Source organism: Anomaloglossus baeobatrachus, chromosome 4, assembly GCF_048569485.1.
Source record: "Anomaloglossus baeobatrachus isolate aAnoBae1 chromosome 4, aAnoBae1.hap1, whole genome shotgun sequence".
NCBI classification, from domain to species: domain Eukaryota; kingdom Metazoa; phylum Chordata; class Amphibia; order Anura; family Aromobatidae; genus Anomaloglossus; species Anomaloglossus baeobatrachus.
Window position 1 is genome coordinate 431,588,655 of NC_134356.1, and position 18,151 is coordinate 431,606,805.

The 18,151-nt window shown below is 42.3% G+C and overlaps 1 protein-coding gene across 2 annotated transcripts in view; it reads left to right on the forward strand.

Moving 5' to 3' along the window:
* Positions 1 to 18,151, forward strand: part of LOC142303759 (TRPM8 channel-associated factor homolog) — a 145,447-nt gene that overhangs the window by 43,975 nt on the left and 83,321 nt on the right. For both annotated transcript variants that reach the window (XM_075345451.1, XM_075345453.1), the window contains exons 2-4: positions 506 to 1,133; positions 7,321 to 8,246; positions 8,442 to 8,536. In XM_075345451.1, the coding sequence (XP_075201566.1) occupies positions 517 to 1,133; positions 7,321 to 8,246; positions 8,442 to 8,536 (1,638 nt within the window). In that variant the 5' untranslated portion in view covers positions 506 to 516. The remainder of the gene's footprint in view (positions 1 to 505; positions 1,134 to 7,320; positions 8,247 to 8,441; positions 8,537 to 18,151) is intronic.

Here is an 18,151-nt window from a genome sequence, read left to right on the forward strand (position 1 = left end):
CATGTACAAAAAGTAGAATTGAAATATATATATATATATATATATATATATATATATATATAATCTTTTTAAATATGGACATTAATAAATTGTAAATTTTATTGAGTTCTCTCTGCACCGTTCCATTTTTCATTTTTTTCTTATAAACATCACAGCATTAATACTGTTTTTAGGAAAAAAGCAGGTAGCTTGACCACCATCTCAGAGGCACAGTAAAGTTACTATATGATCCAATATCCTACAATCAGTACAGAACACTGGAAAAACAGAAAGGTGGGAATCCCTAAAATGTCGTAAAAAAATAAATAGGGTCTTTTCAGTTTATGTAATGGGTCCTGCTCTCATTTTATGTAACAATTGTTGACCAAGTGTGCAACAGAGGCTTCTAACAAATCTGAACAGAGCATAAGCAAATAGATTTAAAAAATTGCTGTTTTCTATCTTCTATAAACCTTTATAAAAAAATACTATTGATATTGTAACCAACATTTTTTTTGTATTACAGTTTATAAAAACATGACTTCCGAGAAAGATTACTACTCCCTAGTCAAGGGCGTCAGAAGCCTAGATTTCTCTGGTGACATGGTGCCATCCAATCTGTTTCTGACTGGTGACACCTCATTCCCAGTTTTAGTGAATCCTAAAAAACAAGTCCTCATTGCTGCTTCTAAATACGGAAAAGGACGAGTAGTAGTTATGAGCCATGAAGCATATTTGGATCATATTCCATTCATGAATTTCCTGAAGAATGCAATAACCTGGCTGAAACCATCTTCAGAAGCAGTAATTGGTGTTGACAAAAACTTCAAAAATTTAGAGAAAGCCCTCTCCTTGTCTGGATACAAAGTTGAGAAGATCTCTGGTCTGAAGAAAGGTTTGGGAGTGCTCTGCATATCTGGATATGATGATAGTCAGGCTGTGGAGATTGTATCCTTTGTAAAAGAAGGAGGAGGTCTTCTTATCGGAGCTCAGGCCTGGAATTGGTCTTATAGCCACAAACAAGATAATGTTCTGTTCCATTTCCCAGGAAACAAAATAAGTTCTGTTGCTGGAGTGTATTTCACTGCTGAATATGGAGAAAAAGGTGTTTTTGATGTGAGTGACCACATGCCAAGGACACCATGGTGCAATGAGTGAGTAAATAAAATATACAAGATATCAAATCCTATAGAAATACAATTGTAATTGTATCATAAAATTACTGTAAAGTAAATTTCTAGGTTACTTTTTTTAGAGATGCTTTAATAATCATACACCTGCTTATATTTCAAAATCTTATTGTTTCTTCCACTAAATTCTTAAGGCTTACATTTACAGCCATGGCCGAAAGTGTTGGCATCCTTGAAATTGTTTCAGAACATGAAGTATTTCTCCCAGAAAATGATTGCAATTACACATGTTTTGTTATACACGTTTGTTTCATTTATGTAATTTGGAACAACACAAAATAAATGAGAAAATTAGCAAACTAGACATAATTTCCAAGAAAACCCCAAAAATTTGCTGGACAAAATTGTAGGCACCTTTCCAAAATTGTTGACAAAAAACATTTTTTCAAGCATATAATGCTCGTTGAAACTCACGTGGGCCAAGTTACAGGTATGGGCAATACAAAAATCACACCTAAAACCAGATAAAAAAGGGGAAAAGTTGACTCAATCTTTGCATTGTATGTCTGTGTGTGCCACACTAAGCATGGAAAACAGAGAGAGGAAAAGAGAACTGTCCGAAGACTTGAGAACCAAAATTGTTGAAATATATAAGCAATCCCAAGGTTATAAGTCCATGTCTAGAGATATTGATATTCCTTTATACATGGTGCAAAACATAATCATGAACATTCGAATCCATGGCTCTGTAGCTAATCTCCCTGGATATGTCCGGCAAAGAAAAATTGATGTAAGGTTGTAACGCAGCCCCAATCAAGTTCCAAAGAAATTCAAGCTGTTCTGCTGGCTCAGGGTGCATCCGTATCAGCATGGATTATCCATTGACATTTGATTTAAATGAAACATTTTGGCAAGAGACCCAGGAGTACCCTACTGCTTACACAGAGAAATAAAAAAGCGTGACCACAGTTTGCCAAAATGTAAGTGAGTAAGCCAAAATCCTTCTGGGAAAGCGTCTTGTGGACAGATGTGATCAAGATAGAGCTTTTTAGTAAAGCAGGTCACTCTACTGTTTATTGAAAATGTTATGAATAAAAGAACACAGTACCTACAGTCACATGTGGTGGAGGTTCGAAGATGTTTCAGAGTTGTTTTGTTGCCTCTGGCACTGGTTGCCTTGACTGTGTGAAAGCACCATGAAATCTGAAGATTACCAAATGATTATGGGTCACAGTGTTGAGTGAAGTGTCACAAAGCTGGGTTTGCATCCTAAGTAATAATAATAATAATAATAATCTATTTATCTATAGCGCCAACATATTCCGCAATGCTTTACAATTCTGAGGTTCATATACAAACAAACATGGGTCTTCCAGCAGGACAATGTCCAGAAACCTTGTTCAAGAAGCACCCAGAGATGGATGGAAACAAAAGCACTGGAGAGTTCTGAAGTGGCAGCTATGAGTCTGGATCTAAATCCACTGAACACCTATGGAGAGATCATAAAACTGCTGTTGGGAGAAGACATCCTTCAAATATGAGAGACCTGGAGCAGTTTGCAAAATAAGAGTGGTCCAAAATTCCAGTTGAGAGGTGTAAAAAGCTTGTTGATGGCTATAGGAAGCGAATGATTGTAGTTATTTATTCCAAAGGGAGTGCAGCCAAATATTAAGTTGAGGGTGCCAGCAATTTTGTCCTGCTCGTTTTGGAGTTTTGTGTGACATATGTCCAATCTGCCTTTTTTTTTTTTTTTTTTTTTTTTGTGTTATTCCAATACAGTCACAGCAGATAAATGTGTGTAATAAAATGTGTAATTACAATTCTTTTCTGGTGCCAACACAGGGTGGCCATGACTGTATATTACTACTGTGATTACATGATATAGCAACATGTGACCTTTACTGCAAATCACTGGGTTTATACTTCCAATACAAATATGTAGCCAATAACAAATGCAAAGCATACTTAGACAAATGACACATATGGTTTAAATGTTTTCACACAGAAGACACACATAGCAAGAAAGGACATGTGACAAGCAGAGTGTAAATGAGTGTCTTACAACTATTGACACAAAGCTGCCATATAAAAGTACTGACTATAAAGCACAAATGTGCAATATAAAAAAGTTTAATACAGCCTAAGTGATCAATAGCAGGGGTCACTAATGCTGTAATATATACTAAGTATCACCGTGTCTGGTCAGTAGTAGATATCACAGTGATAATTAGATATATACAGAGCATTGAGCAAAATAATAGGATAATGTGATACAGAATAACAATTGTAGAAAACATATCCATCATGTCTTCTCCTGTTGAAATGTCACCCAGTTTGATAGGCGATATTTCATAGCCTTATTTCTTTCTATATGAAATATGCTTTGCAGAAAAGGCTATACCATGTGTCAATGTGCACATTTACTTACTGTAGGCTATCGATACCCCCTCCTTAATACTATATATAGAACCCAAATGTATGCATGAATGTAAATATACATATGTATATACTGTACAGTCATGACCAAAAATTATGAGACTTGCTGCTCAACTTTTTATTGTATTCATTTGTATTAAGTCCGGATTGTTATAAAGAGTGATTAGATAAATTGCAAAGTCATTCCTTTCTATGGAAATTAAAGTCATCCTCCCATTAATTTTTTTTCTCTCTAAATCTATGAATATGAGTACGTAGTGTCAGGGCCGGCGTCAGCACGCGGCATACCTGGGCAAATGCCGGGGCCCTGGAGAGCCGGGGGGGCCCACTCGGCCTCGTCAGTTCTGGTGCCCCCGGGCCGAGTTCCGCAGTCCTCGGCAGGAATCTGCAGCGCCGTCCCTTTAAGGCGCGCAGACTTCCTGGTTTGAACTTCATCTGTGGGCGGAGCTACCGACCGGCCTGCTCAGTCCCACAGATGAAGGAGTTGCAGTGCCAGCCAGCGACCCCCAGCACAGCTCTTCTCTCCGGCGCTGTGTGGGCCCCCTCTCCGGCGCTGTGTGGGCCCCCTCTCCGGCGCTGTGTGGGCCCCCTCTCCGGCGCTGTGTGGGCCCCCTCTCCGGCGCTGTGTGGGCCCCCTCTCCGGCGCTGTGTGGGCCCCCTCTCCGGCGCTGTGTGGGCCCCCTCTCCACCGTGACCTGAGAGGTATGTGCCCTCCCCGCCCCCGATTTATGGGCCCTGGGGAGCTGTATGGGCTTCTCCCCCCTTAGGTGTATGCCCTGCCCCCCGGTGCTGTATGTGCTGGCCCCTGGAGCTGTGTGTGTGGGCCCCACAGAGCTACGTGTGTGTCTGTATGTATGTAGCAGAGCTATGTGTGTATGTATGTAGCAGAGCTATGTCTGTATGTATGTAGCAGAGCTATATGTGTATGTATGTAGCAGATTCATGTATGTATGTAGCAGAGCTATGTGTGTATGTATGTAGCAGATTCATGTATGTATGTAGCAGAGCTATGTATGTAGCAGAGCTATGTGTGTATGTATGTAGCAGAGCTATGTGTGTATGTATGCAGCAGAGCTATGTGTGTATGTATGTAGCAGAGCTATGTCTGTATGTATGTAGCAGAGCTATATGTGTATGTATGTAGCAGATTCATGTATGTATGTAGCAGAGCTATGTGTGTATGTATGTAGCAGATTCATGTATGTATGTAGCAGAGCTATGTATGTAGCAGAGCTATGTGTGTATGTATGTAGCAGAGCTATGTGTGTATGTATGTAGCAGAGCTATGTGTGTATGTATGTAGCAGAGCTATGTGTGTATGTATGTAGCAGATTCATGTATGTATGTAGCAGAGCTATGTGTATGTATGTATGTAGCAGAGCTATGTATGTAGCAGAGCTATGTGTGTATGTATGTAGCAGAGCTATGTGTGTATGTATGTAGCAGAGCTGTGTGTATGTATGTAGCAGAGCTATGTGTGTATGTATGTAGCAGATTCATGTATGTATGTAGCAGAGCTATGTGTATGTATGTATGTAGCAGAGCTATGTATGTAGCAGAGCTATGTGTGTATGTAGCAGAGCTATGTGTGTATGTAGCAGAGCTATGTGTGTATGTATGTAGCAGATTCATGTATGTATGTAGCAGAGCTATGTGTGTATGTATGTAGCAGATTCATGTATGTATGTAGCAGAGCTATGTATGTAGCAGAGCTATGTGTATGTATGTAGCAGAGCTATGTGTGTATGTATGTAGCAGAGCTATGTGTGTATGTATGTAGCAGATTCATGTATGTATGTAGCAGAGCTATGTATGTAGCAGAGCTATGTGTGTATGTATGTAGCAGAGCTATGTGTGTATGTATGTAGCAGAGCTATGTGTGTATGTATGCAGCAGAGCTATGTGTGTATGTATGTAGCAGAGCTATGTGTGTATGTATGCAGCAGAGCTATGTCTATGTATGTAGCAGAGCTATGTGTGTATGTATGTAGCAGATTCATGTATGTATGTAGCAGAGCTATGTATGTAGCAGAGCTATGTGTGTATGTATGTAGCAGAGCTATGTGTGTATGTATGTAGCAGAGCTATGTTTGTATGTATGTAGCAGATTCATGTATGTATGTAGCAGAGCTATGTGTATGTATGTATGTAGCAGAGCTATGTATGTAGCAGAGCTATGTGTGTATGTATGTAGCAGAGCTATGTGTGTATGTATGTAGCAGAGCTATGTGTGTATGTATGTAGCAGAGCTATGTGTGTATGTATGTAGCAGAGCTATGTGTGTATGTATGTAGCAGATTCATGTATGTATGTAGCAGAGCTATGTATGTAGCAGAGCTATGTATGTAGCAGAGCTATGTGTGTATGTATGTAGCAGAGCTATGTGTGTATGTATGTAGCAGAGCTATGTGTGTATGTATGTAGCAGAGCTATGTGTGTATGTATGTAGCAGAGCTATGTGTGTATGTATGTAGCAGAGCTATGTGTGTATGTATCCAGCAGAGCTGTGTATGTATGTAGCAGAGCTATGTGTGTATGTATCCAGCAGAGCTGTGTGTGTATGTAGCAGAGCTATGAGTGTATGTAGCAGAGCTATGTGTGTATGTATCCAGCAGAGCTGTGTATGTATGTAGCAGAGCTATGTGTGTATGTATGTAGCAGAGCTATGTGTGTATGTATGTAGCAGAGCTATGTGTGTATGTATCCAGCAGAGCTGTGTGTGTATGTAGCAGAGCTATGAGTGTATGTAGCAGAGCTATGTGTGTATGTATCCAGCAGAGCTGTGTATGTATGTAGCAGAGCTATGTGTGTATGTATGTAGCAGAGCTATGTGTGTATGTATGTAGCAGAGCTATGTGTGTATGTATCCAGCAGAGCTGTGTATGTATGTAGCAGAGCTATGTGTGTATGTAGCAGAGCTATGTGTGTATGTATCCAGCAGAGCTGTGTGTGTCTGTATGTATGTATCTAGCAGAGTTGTGTTGTGTGTGTCTGTATGCATGTATGATGTGTATCTATGTTCTATACGTATTTTTGTGAGTTTGTCTTTAAATATGTATATGTATGTGTACATATGTGTGTGTCTGCGTGTGGATGGGGCCCACCGGGACTCTTCCGCCCAGGGCCCACAAAAACCTGGAGCCGGCCCTGCGTAGTGTACTGTCAATGTGTTAGTATACACACCTACTCCCATCTTCACCGACGTCGAACTATACTTTTCGAAATGGGTAGGTTAAACTTCTGCTAAATATATCACTGTAATCTATGGTTTGTTTTTGTTCTATTCTAATTAAGGAATTTTACGCACAAATCCTAGATTGCGTTTTGGAGTCTCCCAGGATCCTGGATGTTTCCTTCTTCTTCCCAGTAACTGTATTAATATACAGTATGACCTATGTTGACTACATGGAGGGTATTTAGTCTTAAGGCCCCGTCACACACAGAGATAAATCTTTGGCAGATCTGTGGTTGCAGTGAAATCATGGACATATTGTTCCATTTGTACACAGCCACAAACCTGCCACTGATTGTCCACAATTTCACTGCAACCACAGATCTGCTGCAGATTTATCTCTGTGTGACAGGGCCTTTAGCACGTGGGGCAGCTCAAGCTTTAACCTGCATTCACAACTCCAGCTTCAAAATATGTGACGCATTTTTTTAATTGGCCAACCAACTGAATGTTTTATAACCCTGTCTCCTGTCATCTTGATGTAAAGGGTGCTTCAATATCTCTTATCTGTTAGCTCTAATGTGATTATTCTCTTCTTTATAGCATGAACTTCACCACAGACCAAAAGAGTATTCTGCAAAATATAACCAGTCTGGACATCAGTGGAGAAAGTCTTTCTTCAGAACTTCTACTTCACGGACCTCTGACTTTTCCAGTTGGAATGACTGATGACTACCGATGCTTTGCTGGTGCCGCCTTTTATGGGAGAGGACGTGTTGTTGTTGAGGGACATGAAGAATTTCTATCTAAACCTGAACTTAAGACTTTCATCATTAACACAATTTCTTGGTTAGACAAGGGTAGAAAGGGGAAGATCGGTGTGAATAAAGAATTGGGATCCCTTGCTCACCTCTTGCAGAAAGAAGGATTACCCTGTGTAGTATCTGATTTGGTTCCAGGACTCAGTGTTTATTGCTGTACATCTTACAGTGATGGGGAAGCTGAAAAAATCCAAGAGTTTGTGGCAGAGGGAGGAAGTCTTCTTATCGGTGGTCATTCTTGGTACTGGTCCTACTCCAATCCACATGCGGTTTCAGAATATCCTGGCAATAAAATCCTTAACAAACTTGGAATTGCCATTCTGCCTATGACAATTGAGCCAAAGGTGTATAAAATATTGGATCCTCAGTCAGCAACTGAAACATATCACTTCCCCAGAGCATTGTGCCAACTCCTGAAGTACCTCAAAAGTGGGGCTGAATTAAAGCCACCCCTGAGTTCATGGTTGTGTCAGCTCAGAAAGGATGTGACAAGTTTTTTGAAGTTACCAGCGAGTCCTATTGTTTCATCAATGTGGGAAAAACTTTCAGACCTAGTACAAACATGTAAATTACCCAGTGTTAGTAAAGAGCATCCAGTAAAAAGTTGCTCCAAAGAGGCTTTCATCATGACCCTGGCCCAGGAAATGAGCTGTCTGGATAAACTGAATGATTCCTATGTTACCGTGCATATTGATGCAACAAATTTAGGTAATGAATGTTTAACTAAAATGTATACTTTACATACATACTTTATGGATTAAATAATATATCACATGTTTTCTTCATACAATCACAAAGTGATTCTTCTTCAATACGTGATCTGCATATAAGATGTGTTTTTATACTGACTATTATATCAATTGATTGGAGTGACAAATATTTACTGAATTATTTTATATCTAGGTGCTGATGCCTGGAGAAGTACTGGACTCTACCTGTCTCCCAGAATGAAAGCAACACTTTTATTTCCAGCATCAGCTGTAGGGAAAGGTCTACAGGTAATGTTTAGAATTGGAGTTACAACATATAAAGTCTGATCAAGTAGTTAGGGGTGCTTTATGTGACGCCCTGGACTAGCCAGGTAGTCACAGACATAACACCACACACACCCCCCTCCCCTGGATAGTTAACACCAGTCAAACAAAACCCTTGTTGGCTCCCTCCACGGTCTGATGTCCACACCAGGTGGGGCAGAGCCAGGCGGTTGGCCCCACCCACCGAGGAGTTCACAGGTCTGGAGGCGGGAAAAGTGACACTGCAGTTCAGTTTGGAGAAGATTTGAGTAGACAGTGGAAGTGTGAGGAGGAAAAACTGTCGGTGTCTGGGTAGGAGCCCAGACACATACAGCAAGGTCAGCAGATGGTGGTGGCCGTCTGCAGGAGTTAGTGGACCTCTGCAGAACCGTAGGACCGGGGTCGGGCGGTGGCCCACCGGTACCGAACCGGGGAGTGGAGTGAAGCTAAGCACAACAAGGCAGGGCCATTGGACCCCGACCAGGCTAGGAGCCGCCGACAATGGTCAAATCCGAGTGTGACCGGAACCCCAGGGGTTTCCTAACAACCAAGACCCGACAGAAGGCAAAGGTCCACACCGTGAGGATAGATAGCCACCGTCATAGGCTAGAGATCCAAGGGCCAGCGCCTGCGGGCAACACGGGCTCCTCTGGCACATATACGCCGGGGAGCGGACTACCGGTGGGCAACCACAGGAGTCAGAACACTCTAAAAAGGTGCAGGGAAAGACAGCCACCATCACCCTGTCCGGGGAGAACAACACATTGCAGCCGGCTGTGGGACCCGTCCATCCAGCCGTTTGGTTTACCAGAGACTCTGTGCATCTGTTTCTGAGTGAGTACAACAGTGCCATCCGGCACCGCGCTGCCCCTGCAACCCTGCATACCAGCTACCCTGCCTCCCCGCATCACCATCGGGCCCCGGGATCACCAACCCCTACCCACGGAGGGGATAACAGCCTAGCTGCTCCCTACCATCTCTCCAGGGATCCCCGTCACCAGCAGCGGTGGTACCCATTATCACCACGACCCGTGGGTGGCGTCACAAACTATCTCCCCAAAACCACCCCATTGTCACTCGTGGGCGAGGAGCGCTGCTCGAGTCCCCGGGTCCAACCCACCGCTCGAGCCACCGAGCAGCAGCAGCCCCGGACCTGAGCGTAGAGAGCGCGGCCCCTCCGCCCGCGACACTTTACACGCTGCGACACCGCTAACGATTGCTAGCGATGACGAGCGCAATAGCTCCCGCCCCCGTCGCTCGTACGACATTTGGTGCTCGCTGCCGTAGCGAACATTATCGCTACGGCAGCGTCACACGCACATACCTGGTCAGTGACGTTGCTGTGACCACTGAGCAATCCCTCCCTCAAGGTTGCAAAAAGATTTCCAAACCTTTTAACATCCCAAGGAGCACTGTGCAAGTGATCATATTGAAATGGAAAAAGTATCATACCACTGCAAATCTACTAAGACCCGGCCATCCCTCAAAAATGTCATCTCAAACAAGGAGAAGACTGATCAGAGATGCAGCCAAGAGGCCCATGATCACTCTGGATGAACTGCAGAGATCTACAGCTGAGGTGGGAGAGAGTCTGTTCATAGGACAACAATCAGTTGTACACTGCACAAATCTGGCCTTTATGGAAGAGTGGCAAGGAGAAAGCCATTTCTCAAAGATATCCATAAAAAAAGTGTCATTTAACCCCTTAAGTACGAAGCCAGTTTTGTACTTAATGCCCAGGCCATTTTTTGTAATTTTGACCAGTGTCACATTATAAGGTTATAACTCTGAAACGCTTCAATGGATCCCGGTGATTCTGAGATTGTTTTTTCGTGACATATTGGGCTTCGTGTTAGAGGTAAATTTAGGATGATATTTTTTTATTTTATTTGTGAAGAAATCTGAAATTTGAGAAAAAAAATTTAAATTTTGCAATTTTCAAACTTTTAATTTTTATGCCCATAAACCAGAGAGTTATGTCACACAAAATAGTTAATAAATAACATTTCCCACATGTCTACTTTAGATCAGCGCAATTTTTGAAAACAAATTTTTTTTGGGGTTAGGAAGTTAGAAGGGTTCAAAGTTCATCAACAATTTCCCATTTTTTCAACAAAATTTACAAAACCATTTTTTAGGGACCACATCCCATTTGAAGTTACTTTGAGAGGTCTGGGTGAAAGAAAATACCCAAAGTGACACCATTCTAAAACCTGCACCCCTCAAGGTACTCAAAACCACATCCAAGAAGTTTATTAACCCTTCAGGTGCTTCACAGGAACTAAAGTAATGTGGAATGGAAAAAAATAAAAATTAACATTTTACCTAAAAATGCTGCTTTAGCACTAATTTTCTTACTTTTTCAAGAGGAAACACCAAAAATTGGACCCCACACTTTGTTACCCACTTTCTTATGAGCGCACCGATACCCCACATGTGGTCAGAAACCTTTGTTTGGGTAAATAAGAGGGCTTGGAACGAAAGGAGCAATATTTGATTTTGGAAAGCAAAGTTGGCTGAAACAGATTGCGGGCACCATGTTGCATTTACAGATCCCCTAAGGTACCTAAACAGCAGGAACCCCCCTCAAGTGACCCCATTTTGGAAACTAGACCCCTTAAGGCTTCTATCGAGGGGTATAGTGAGCATTTTGGACCCACAGATACTTCACAGAGTTTGATAACGTTACGTTGTCATATTGAAAATTGTCTTTTTTTCTCAAAAATGTTGCTTTAGCATCAGTTTTCTCACTTTTTCAAGAGGTAATTCCAAAAATTTTACCCGAATGTATGTTACCCACTTTTTTATGAGAGCGGTGATACCTCACATAAAATTTTACCTCAAAATTGTTACTTCAACCAGGTAGCTTTTTTTCACAAGGGTAACAGGAAAAAAATCACCATGAAATTTATTGTGCAACTTCTCCTGAGCTTGGTGATATCTTATATGTGGTGGAAATCAACTATTTGGGCACACGGCAGGGCTCGGAAGAGAAGGAGTGCAATTTGACTGCAAAATTGGCTGGAATCAATAGCGGACACCATGTTGCATTAGGAGAGCCCCTGAGGGGCCTAAACAGTGGAGGTCCCCCACAAGTGACCCCATTCTGGAAAATAGACCCCTCAAGGAATTTATCTAGATGTTTGGTGAGTACCCTGAACCCCCAGGTGCTTCACAGAAGTTTATAATGTTGAGCTGTGAAAATAAAAAAAATACATTTTTACCACAAATTTGTTACTTCAACCAGATATCTTTTTTTTTAACAAGAGCAAAAGGAAAAAAATCTGCATAAAATGTATTGTGCAATTTCTCCTGAGTATGCTGATACCTTATGTGTGGTGGAAAACAACTGTTTGGGTGCACAGCAGGGCTCGGAAGGGAAAAAGTGCCATTTGACTGAACATTTGGCTGGAATAATTAGTGGACGCTATGTCGCATTTGGAAAGCCCCTAAGGTGCCTAAACAGTGGAGGTCCCCCATAAGTGACCCCATTCTGGAAACAAGACACCTAAAGGCTTTTATCTAGGTGTATATTGAGCATTTTGAATCCACGAATACTTCACAGAATTTGATAACAAAACGTGGACCCCACAGGTTGTTATCCAATTTCTTCTGAGCGCAGAGATACCCCATATGTGGTCAAAAACCTCTGTTTGGATATATGGGAGGGCTTGGAATGGAAGGAGCACCATTTGAATTTTGGAAAAGTTGAAATAAATTGCGCGCTGACATGTGGCACTAAAGGATGCCTAGCCTTGTATTTAGTCCAAAAAGAAAAAAAAATAATTAAAATAAATGACGTGGGGTCCCCCCTATTTTTGATAGCCAGCTAGGGTAAAGCAGACAGCTGTAGCCTGCAAACCACAGCTGACAGCTTCATCTTGTCTGGTGATCAATTTGGAGGGCTCCCCAAGCTGTGTTTTTTTTTTTTAATTATTTATAAATAAATAAATAATTAAAAAAAAAACAAACATAGGGTCCCCCCAAATTATATCACCAGCCAAGGTGAAGCTGACAGCTGGGGTCTGGTATTCTCAGGGTGGGAAGAGCCATGGTTATGGGACTCTTCCCAGCCTAAAAATAGCAGGCCGCAGCCGCCCCAGAAGTGGTGCATCCATTAGATGTGCCAATCCTGGCGCTTCACCTCAACTCATCCCGTTGCCCTGGTGCGGTGGCAAACGGGGTAATAAATGGGGTTAATACCAAATGTGTAATGTCACCTGGCATCAAGCCCAGCAATTAGTGATGTCATGGCGTCTATTTGATACCAGACATAACTAATTGACAGTAATAAAAAAAAAATTGACAACAAAAAAAAAAATTATTTGAAAAACACTCCCCAAAACTCCCCTCTTTCACCAATTTATTGATAAGAAAAAAAATCGGGTCCCCTGTAATCCATTTTGGATGTCACACGATGATTCTGGACCTTCTAGAATATGGGGGGCACGTTCAGGGAACGTATCCCCTATTTTCTAGGAGTGCAGACCCTCCATTTGAGGAGAGTGGGTGCAAAGATTTGCACCCACCCTCCCCGGGTCACAGCTGCAGTGTGCCAAGCAGAAGCAGCCAGCGTCTCTGAACACAGGAAGCTGAGCTGTCAGCTGCTCTGCACGTGTGACCAGCGTCTGCTGTGAAGGAGGAGGGGAATCAGCGGTGAGACAGGTACGGGGGTTACCGGGGGGAATAGGGGGTGACCTGGCAGGGCCTGGGGAGCAGTTTCCTGTCGTATGTGTCATAGCACATGCGACAGAAACCAGAGGAAAATGGTAAATGCGGCCGGCGCGCTGCTGTGTGCGCCGGTGTGCGCGCGGCCATCTTGAATTTTCGGGAGGGGGGGATGGGGGGACACTTTGGCGACACCGGGGGACCGGAGGGGACCGGGGAGGAGATTTATCTCCCTTCTGACATGTTTGTTTATGCCAGATGGGAGATAAATCATTTTTTACCGGCGCTGTCATTTACTGTAAGGTGATCATCTATATACGGTGTATACCAGTCATCACGTGAGCGGGGACCGGAAAAACTGGCCTGAATCATGATTTCCAGGGTCTCAGCTACCCCCAGCAGCTGAGATCCTGGAAATTTTCCGACTCTGGGGGGCGCTAGACCCTTTTTTCCGACCGCCGTTAAAAAGCGGCGGATCGGAAGAAGTACCCTAATTTGTCGCCGTTAAAAGGCGTATCGGCAGTCGTTAAGGGGTTGAAGTTTGCCACAAGCCACCTAGGAGACACACCAAACATGTGGAAGAAGGTGATCTGGTCAGATGAAACCAAAATCGAACTATTTGGGCACAATGCCAAACAATATGTTTGGCGTAAAAGCAACACAGCTCATCACCCTGAACACACCATCCCCCCTGTCAAACATGGTGGTGGCAGCATCATGGTTTGGGCCTGCTTTTCTTCAGCAGGGACAGGGAAGATGGATTAAAATTGATGGGAAGATGGATGGAGCCAAATACAGGACCATTCTTGAAGAAAACCTGTTGGAGTCTGCAAAAGACCTGAGACTGGGACGGAGATTTGTCTTCCAACGAGACAATGATCCCAAACATAAAGCAAAATCTACAATGGAATGGTTCACAATTAAACGTATCCAGGTGTTAGAATGGCCAAGTCAAAGTCCAGACCTGAATCCAATTGAAAATCTGTGGAAAGAGCTGAAAACTGCTGTTCACAAACTCTCTCCATCCAACCTCACTCAGCTCCAGCTGTTTGCAAAGGAAGAATGGGCAAGAATTTCAGTCTCTCGATTCTCGATGTGCAAAACTGATAGACACATACCCCAAGCGACTTGCAGCTGTAATCGCAGCAAAAGGTGGTGCTACAAAGTATTATTTAACCCCTTAACGACCGCGGGCCGTAAAATTACGTCCTAAATGACATAATCTTACTGCCCGCGGTCCTCCGGCGGCAGCATGCCGCGATCGGCACACATCTCAGCTGATTTTCACAGCTGAGATGTGTGCCTGCTAGGCACGAGCAGAATCGTTATCTGCTCGTGCCGATTAACCCCTTATATGGCGCTGTCAATACATGACAGCGCCATTATAAGCGCGATCGCGGTAAAGTTTTTACTTACCGCCGAAACCGGAAGTCACGTGACGCGATCACGTGACTCCCGATAGTTGTCATGGTAGCACAGGGTCATGTGATGACTCCTGTACTACACCTGACTTAGTTTCACTTTCGCTGTGCCCGGGGCACAGCAAAAGAGAAAGAGAGCGTATCTGCTGTTTACAGCCTTGCAGCTGTGATCAGCAGATACTGCAGAGCGATCGGAATGCTGATCGCAATAGCCCCCTAGGGGGACTAGTAAAATAAAAAAAAAAAGTTAAAAAATAAGTTTTAAAAAATTAAAAAAAAACAAAAAAACCTAAAAGTTCAAATCACCCCCCATTCGCCCCATTGAAAATTAAAGGGTTAAAAAAATAAAAAATATACACACATTTGGTATCGCCGCGTTCAGAAACGCCCAATCTATCAAAATATAAAATCAATTAATCTGATCAGTAAACGGCGTAGCGGCAAAAAAATTCCAAACGCCAAAACGACGTTTTTTTGTCGCCACAACTTTTGCGCAAAATGCAATAAGAGGCGATCAAAACGTAGCATCTGCGCAAAAATGGTACCGTTAAAAACGTCAGCTCGAGACGCAAAAAATAAGCCGTCATTGAGCCTAAGATCCCGAAAAATGAGAACGCTACGGGTCACGGAATATGGCGTAAAACGTGCGCCACTTTTTTCGGACAAACTTCCGGTTTTTTTTTTAACCCCTTATATAAAAGTAAACCTATACATGTTTGGTGTCTACGAACTCGCACTGACCTGAGGCATCACACCCACACATCAGTTTTACCATATAGTGAACACAGTGAATAAATTATCTCAAAAACCATAGTGCTATCGCACTTTTTTTGCAATTTTTCAGCATTTGGAATTTTTTTGCCATTTTCTAGTACACTATATGGGAAAACTGATGGTTTCATTTAAAAGTACAGCTCGTTCCGCAAAAAATGAGCCCTCACATGACCATATTGACTGAAAAATAAAAAAGTTACGTCTCTCAGAAAAAGAATGGCGAAAAAAAAAAACGGAAAGCGAAAAATCGGCCGGTCGTGAAGGGGTTAAAGGGGACTAATAATATTGCATGCGCCACTTTTCAGTTATTTATTTTTTTAAAAAGTTTAAAATAAGCAATAAATTTCACTCTACTTCCCAATTGTGTCCTAGTTGTGGTTGATTCTTCACTATAACATTAAAATTTTTATCTTTATGTTTGAAGCCTGAATTGTGGGAAAAGGCTGAAAAATTCAAGGGGACAAATACTTTTGCAAGGCACTGTATATACTGTGTGTGTGTGTATAGCTATATATATACTAGCTGCAGTACCTAGTGACTGTCTCTTTGTCTCTCTTTCAGTCTCTGTCTGTTTGTGTCTGTCTCTGTGTGTCTGTCTTCATCTGTCTCTGTGTGTCTGTTTATCTGTGTCTGTCTGTCTGTCTCTGTCTGTCTGTCTCTGTATGTCTTTGTCTGTCTCTGTGTCTGTCTCTGTCTCTCTTTCCGTGTCTGTCTCTTTCTGTCTCTTTCCGTGTCTGTCTCTTTCTCTCTGTCTGTCTGTGTCTCTATCTATGTCTGTCTATCTGTGTCTATCTCTCTCTGTCTCTGTATCAGTCTCTGTCTGTCTCTATCTCTGTCTCTATCTTTGTGTCTGTCTCTCTCTCTGTATCTGTCTATCTCTCTCTAGGTCTGTGTCTGTCTGTCAGTCTCTTTCCCTGCCTGTCTCTTTCCCTGCCTTTCTCTTTCCCTGTCTCTGTCCCTTTCCCTGTCTCTGTCTCTGTATGTCTGTCTGTCTGTCTGCCTCTGTCTCTTTGACTGTCTGTCTCTCTCTGTGTCTTTTTTTCTGTCTGTCTCTATCGACCTTTGTCTCTTTGAGTGTCTGTCTCTCTCTTTCTGTCTCTTTGTCTGTCTGTCTCTGTCTGTCTCTTTCCCTGTCTGTCTTTCTGCCTCTGTCTCTTTGTCTTTCTCTGTCTCTCTGTCTCTTTCCCTGTCTGCCTCTTACTCTGTCTGTGTCTACGTCTGTATGTCTCTTTCTGTCTCTCTCTATCCGTCTTTCCCTGTCTGTCTGTCTGTATGCCTCTGTCTCTTTGACAATCTGTTTCTGTCTGTCTCTGTCTCTTTCCCTGTCTGCCTCTTACTCTGTCTGTGCCTATGTCTGTTTGTCTCTCTCTGTTTCTCTACTGACATCTTATTACCTCACACATAAGCTTGTTATACTATGAATGTCTTTCATTCCTATAGCAACCACACACCGCTGCTATTAATAACCTATAGCTTGTAGCTAATTTACTTTAATGGAGGCAGGTTTGTTGGAGAATAACTGTAAAGCGCGGGGTTACATTTTCCAGTCAAAACATAGTCTATGATGTTGACTGAGGCACATGGAGTGTCTGTGCAAAATTTCGTGATTGGAAATGCGACAGTGCGAGTTCCTTTAGCGAACACACACACACACACACACACACACACACACACACACACACATACATACATACATACATACATACATACATACATACATACAGTAAATACATACATACAAACACACATACACTTTGCTTTATATATTAGATTTTTCCCTGAGCAATAATTCTTACAATCAGTCGTTCTGGATTTTCTTTGGCAGTTGCCTACATCAAAATGTATTATCCGAATGAGGAGTACTATGTGGAGAATCTAATTGCATTTGCACTTTATAGCTTACTGCAGCTGTGATAAGCATTATCCGGTTTAATTTTTGGGTACTATTTCAGGCTATTTTGGTAATTATTAACCTAGCTTTGGGCCACCACTGTGTAGTTGTCTGTGTGGTATCCTCTTTTTTTTAAGGCTGTTTTATTATTTATAGTTTAGTCATTAGTAAAGATATGAATTTTATTGAGGATCATATCTTGTGTTGTGTTGTGCCATTTACTGCACCTTCTTATAGTTTACTATTAGGATATGTGCGCACGCTGCAGATAAGGTGAAGACATTTTCGGCACCAAAAAAATGCACCTTGTGGCAGAAAAACACCAAAAAATGCATGTGTTTTTGGTGCTTTTTCAGTGCATTTTTGGTGCCTTTTTATGCGTTTTTTTTGCCATGCGTTTTTTGTGAAATCAATGCCTGGAAGGGCTTAAAAAATGCAGAAACAAATGCACCAAGAATTGACATGCTGCTTCTTTTTTCTGCACCCAAAACTGCAAGGAAAAAAGAAGCAACATGCACACAGCACTTCTGAATTCTCAGTGATTTTGCTGTCATAAGTATAGCCATGCAGATTTGGGCAATAATCTGCACTATAAACTGCACCAAACCTGCAATAAAAAAAAATCAGCATGCGCACACAGCGTTATGGGATGCGGGAGCCTGCTGGGTCATGGAAAAGTACATTATCTCACTCTCTGATGCTTCTCCAAAGTGGGAAATGGTGCTGGGCAAGTGTTTTTTGTGTGCAAATTGAATCTCATGGTGTGCAATTTTGAATGCAATCACGAATTTCAGAAAATTTGACTAAAACTCAAGCCTCCGCAAATTGATCCACTTATCTTCTAGC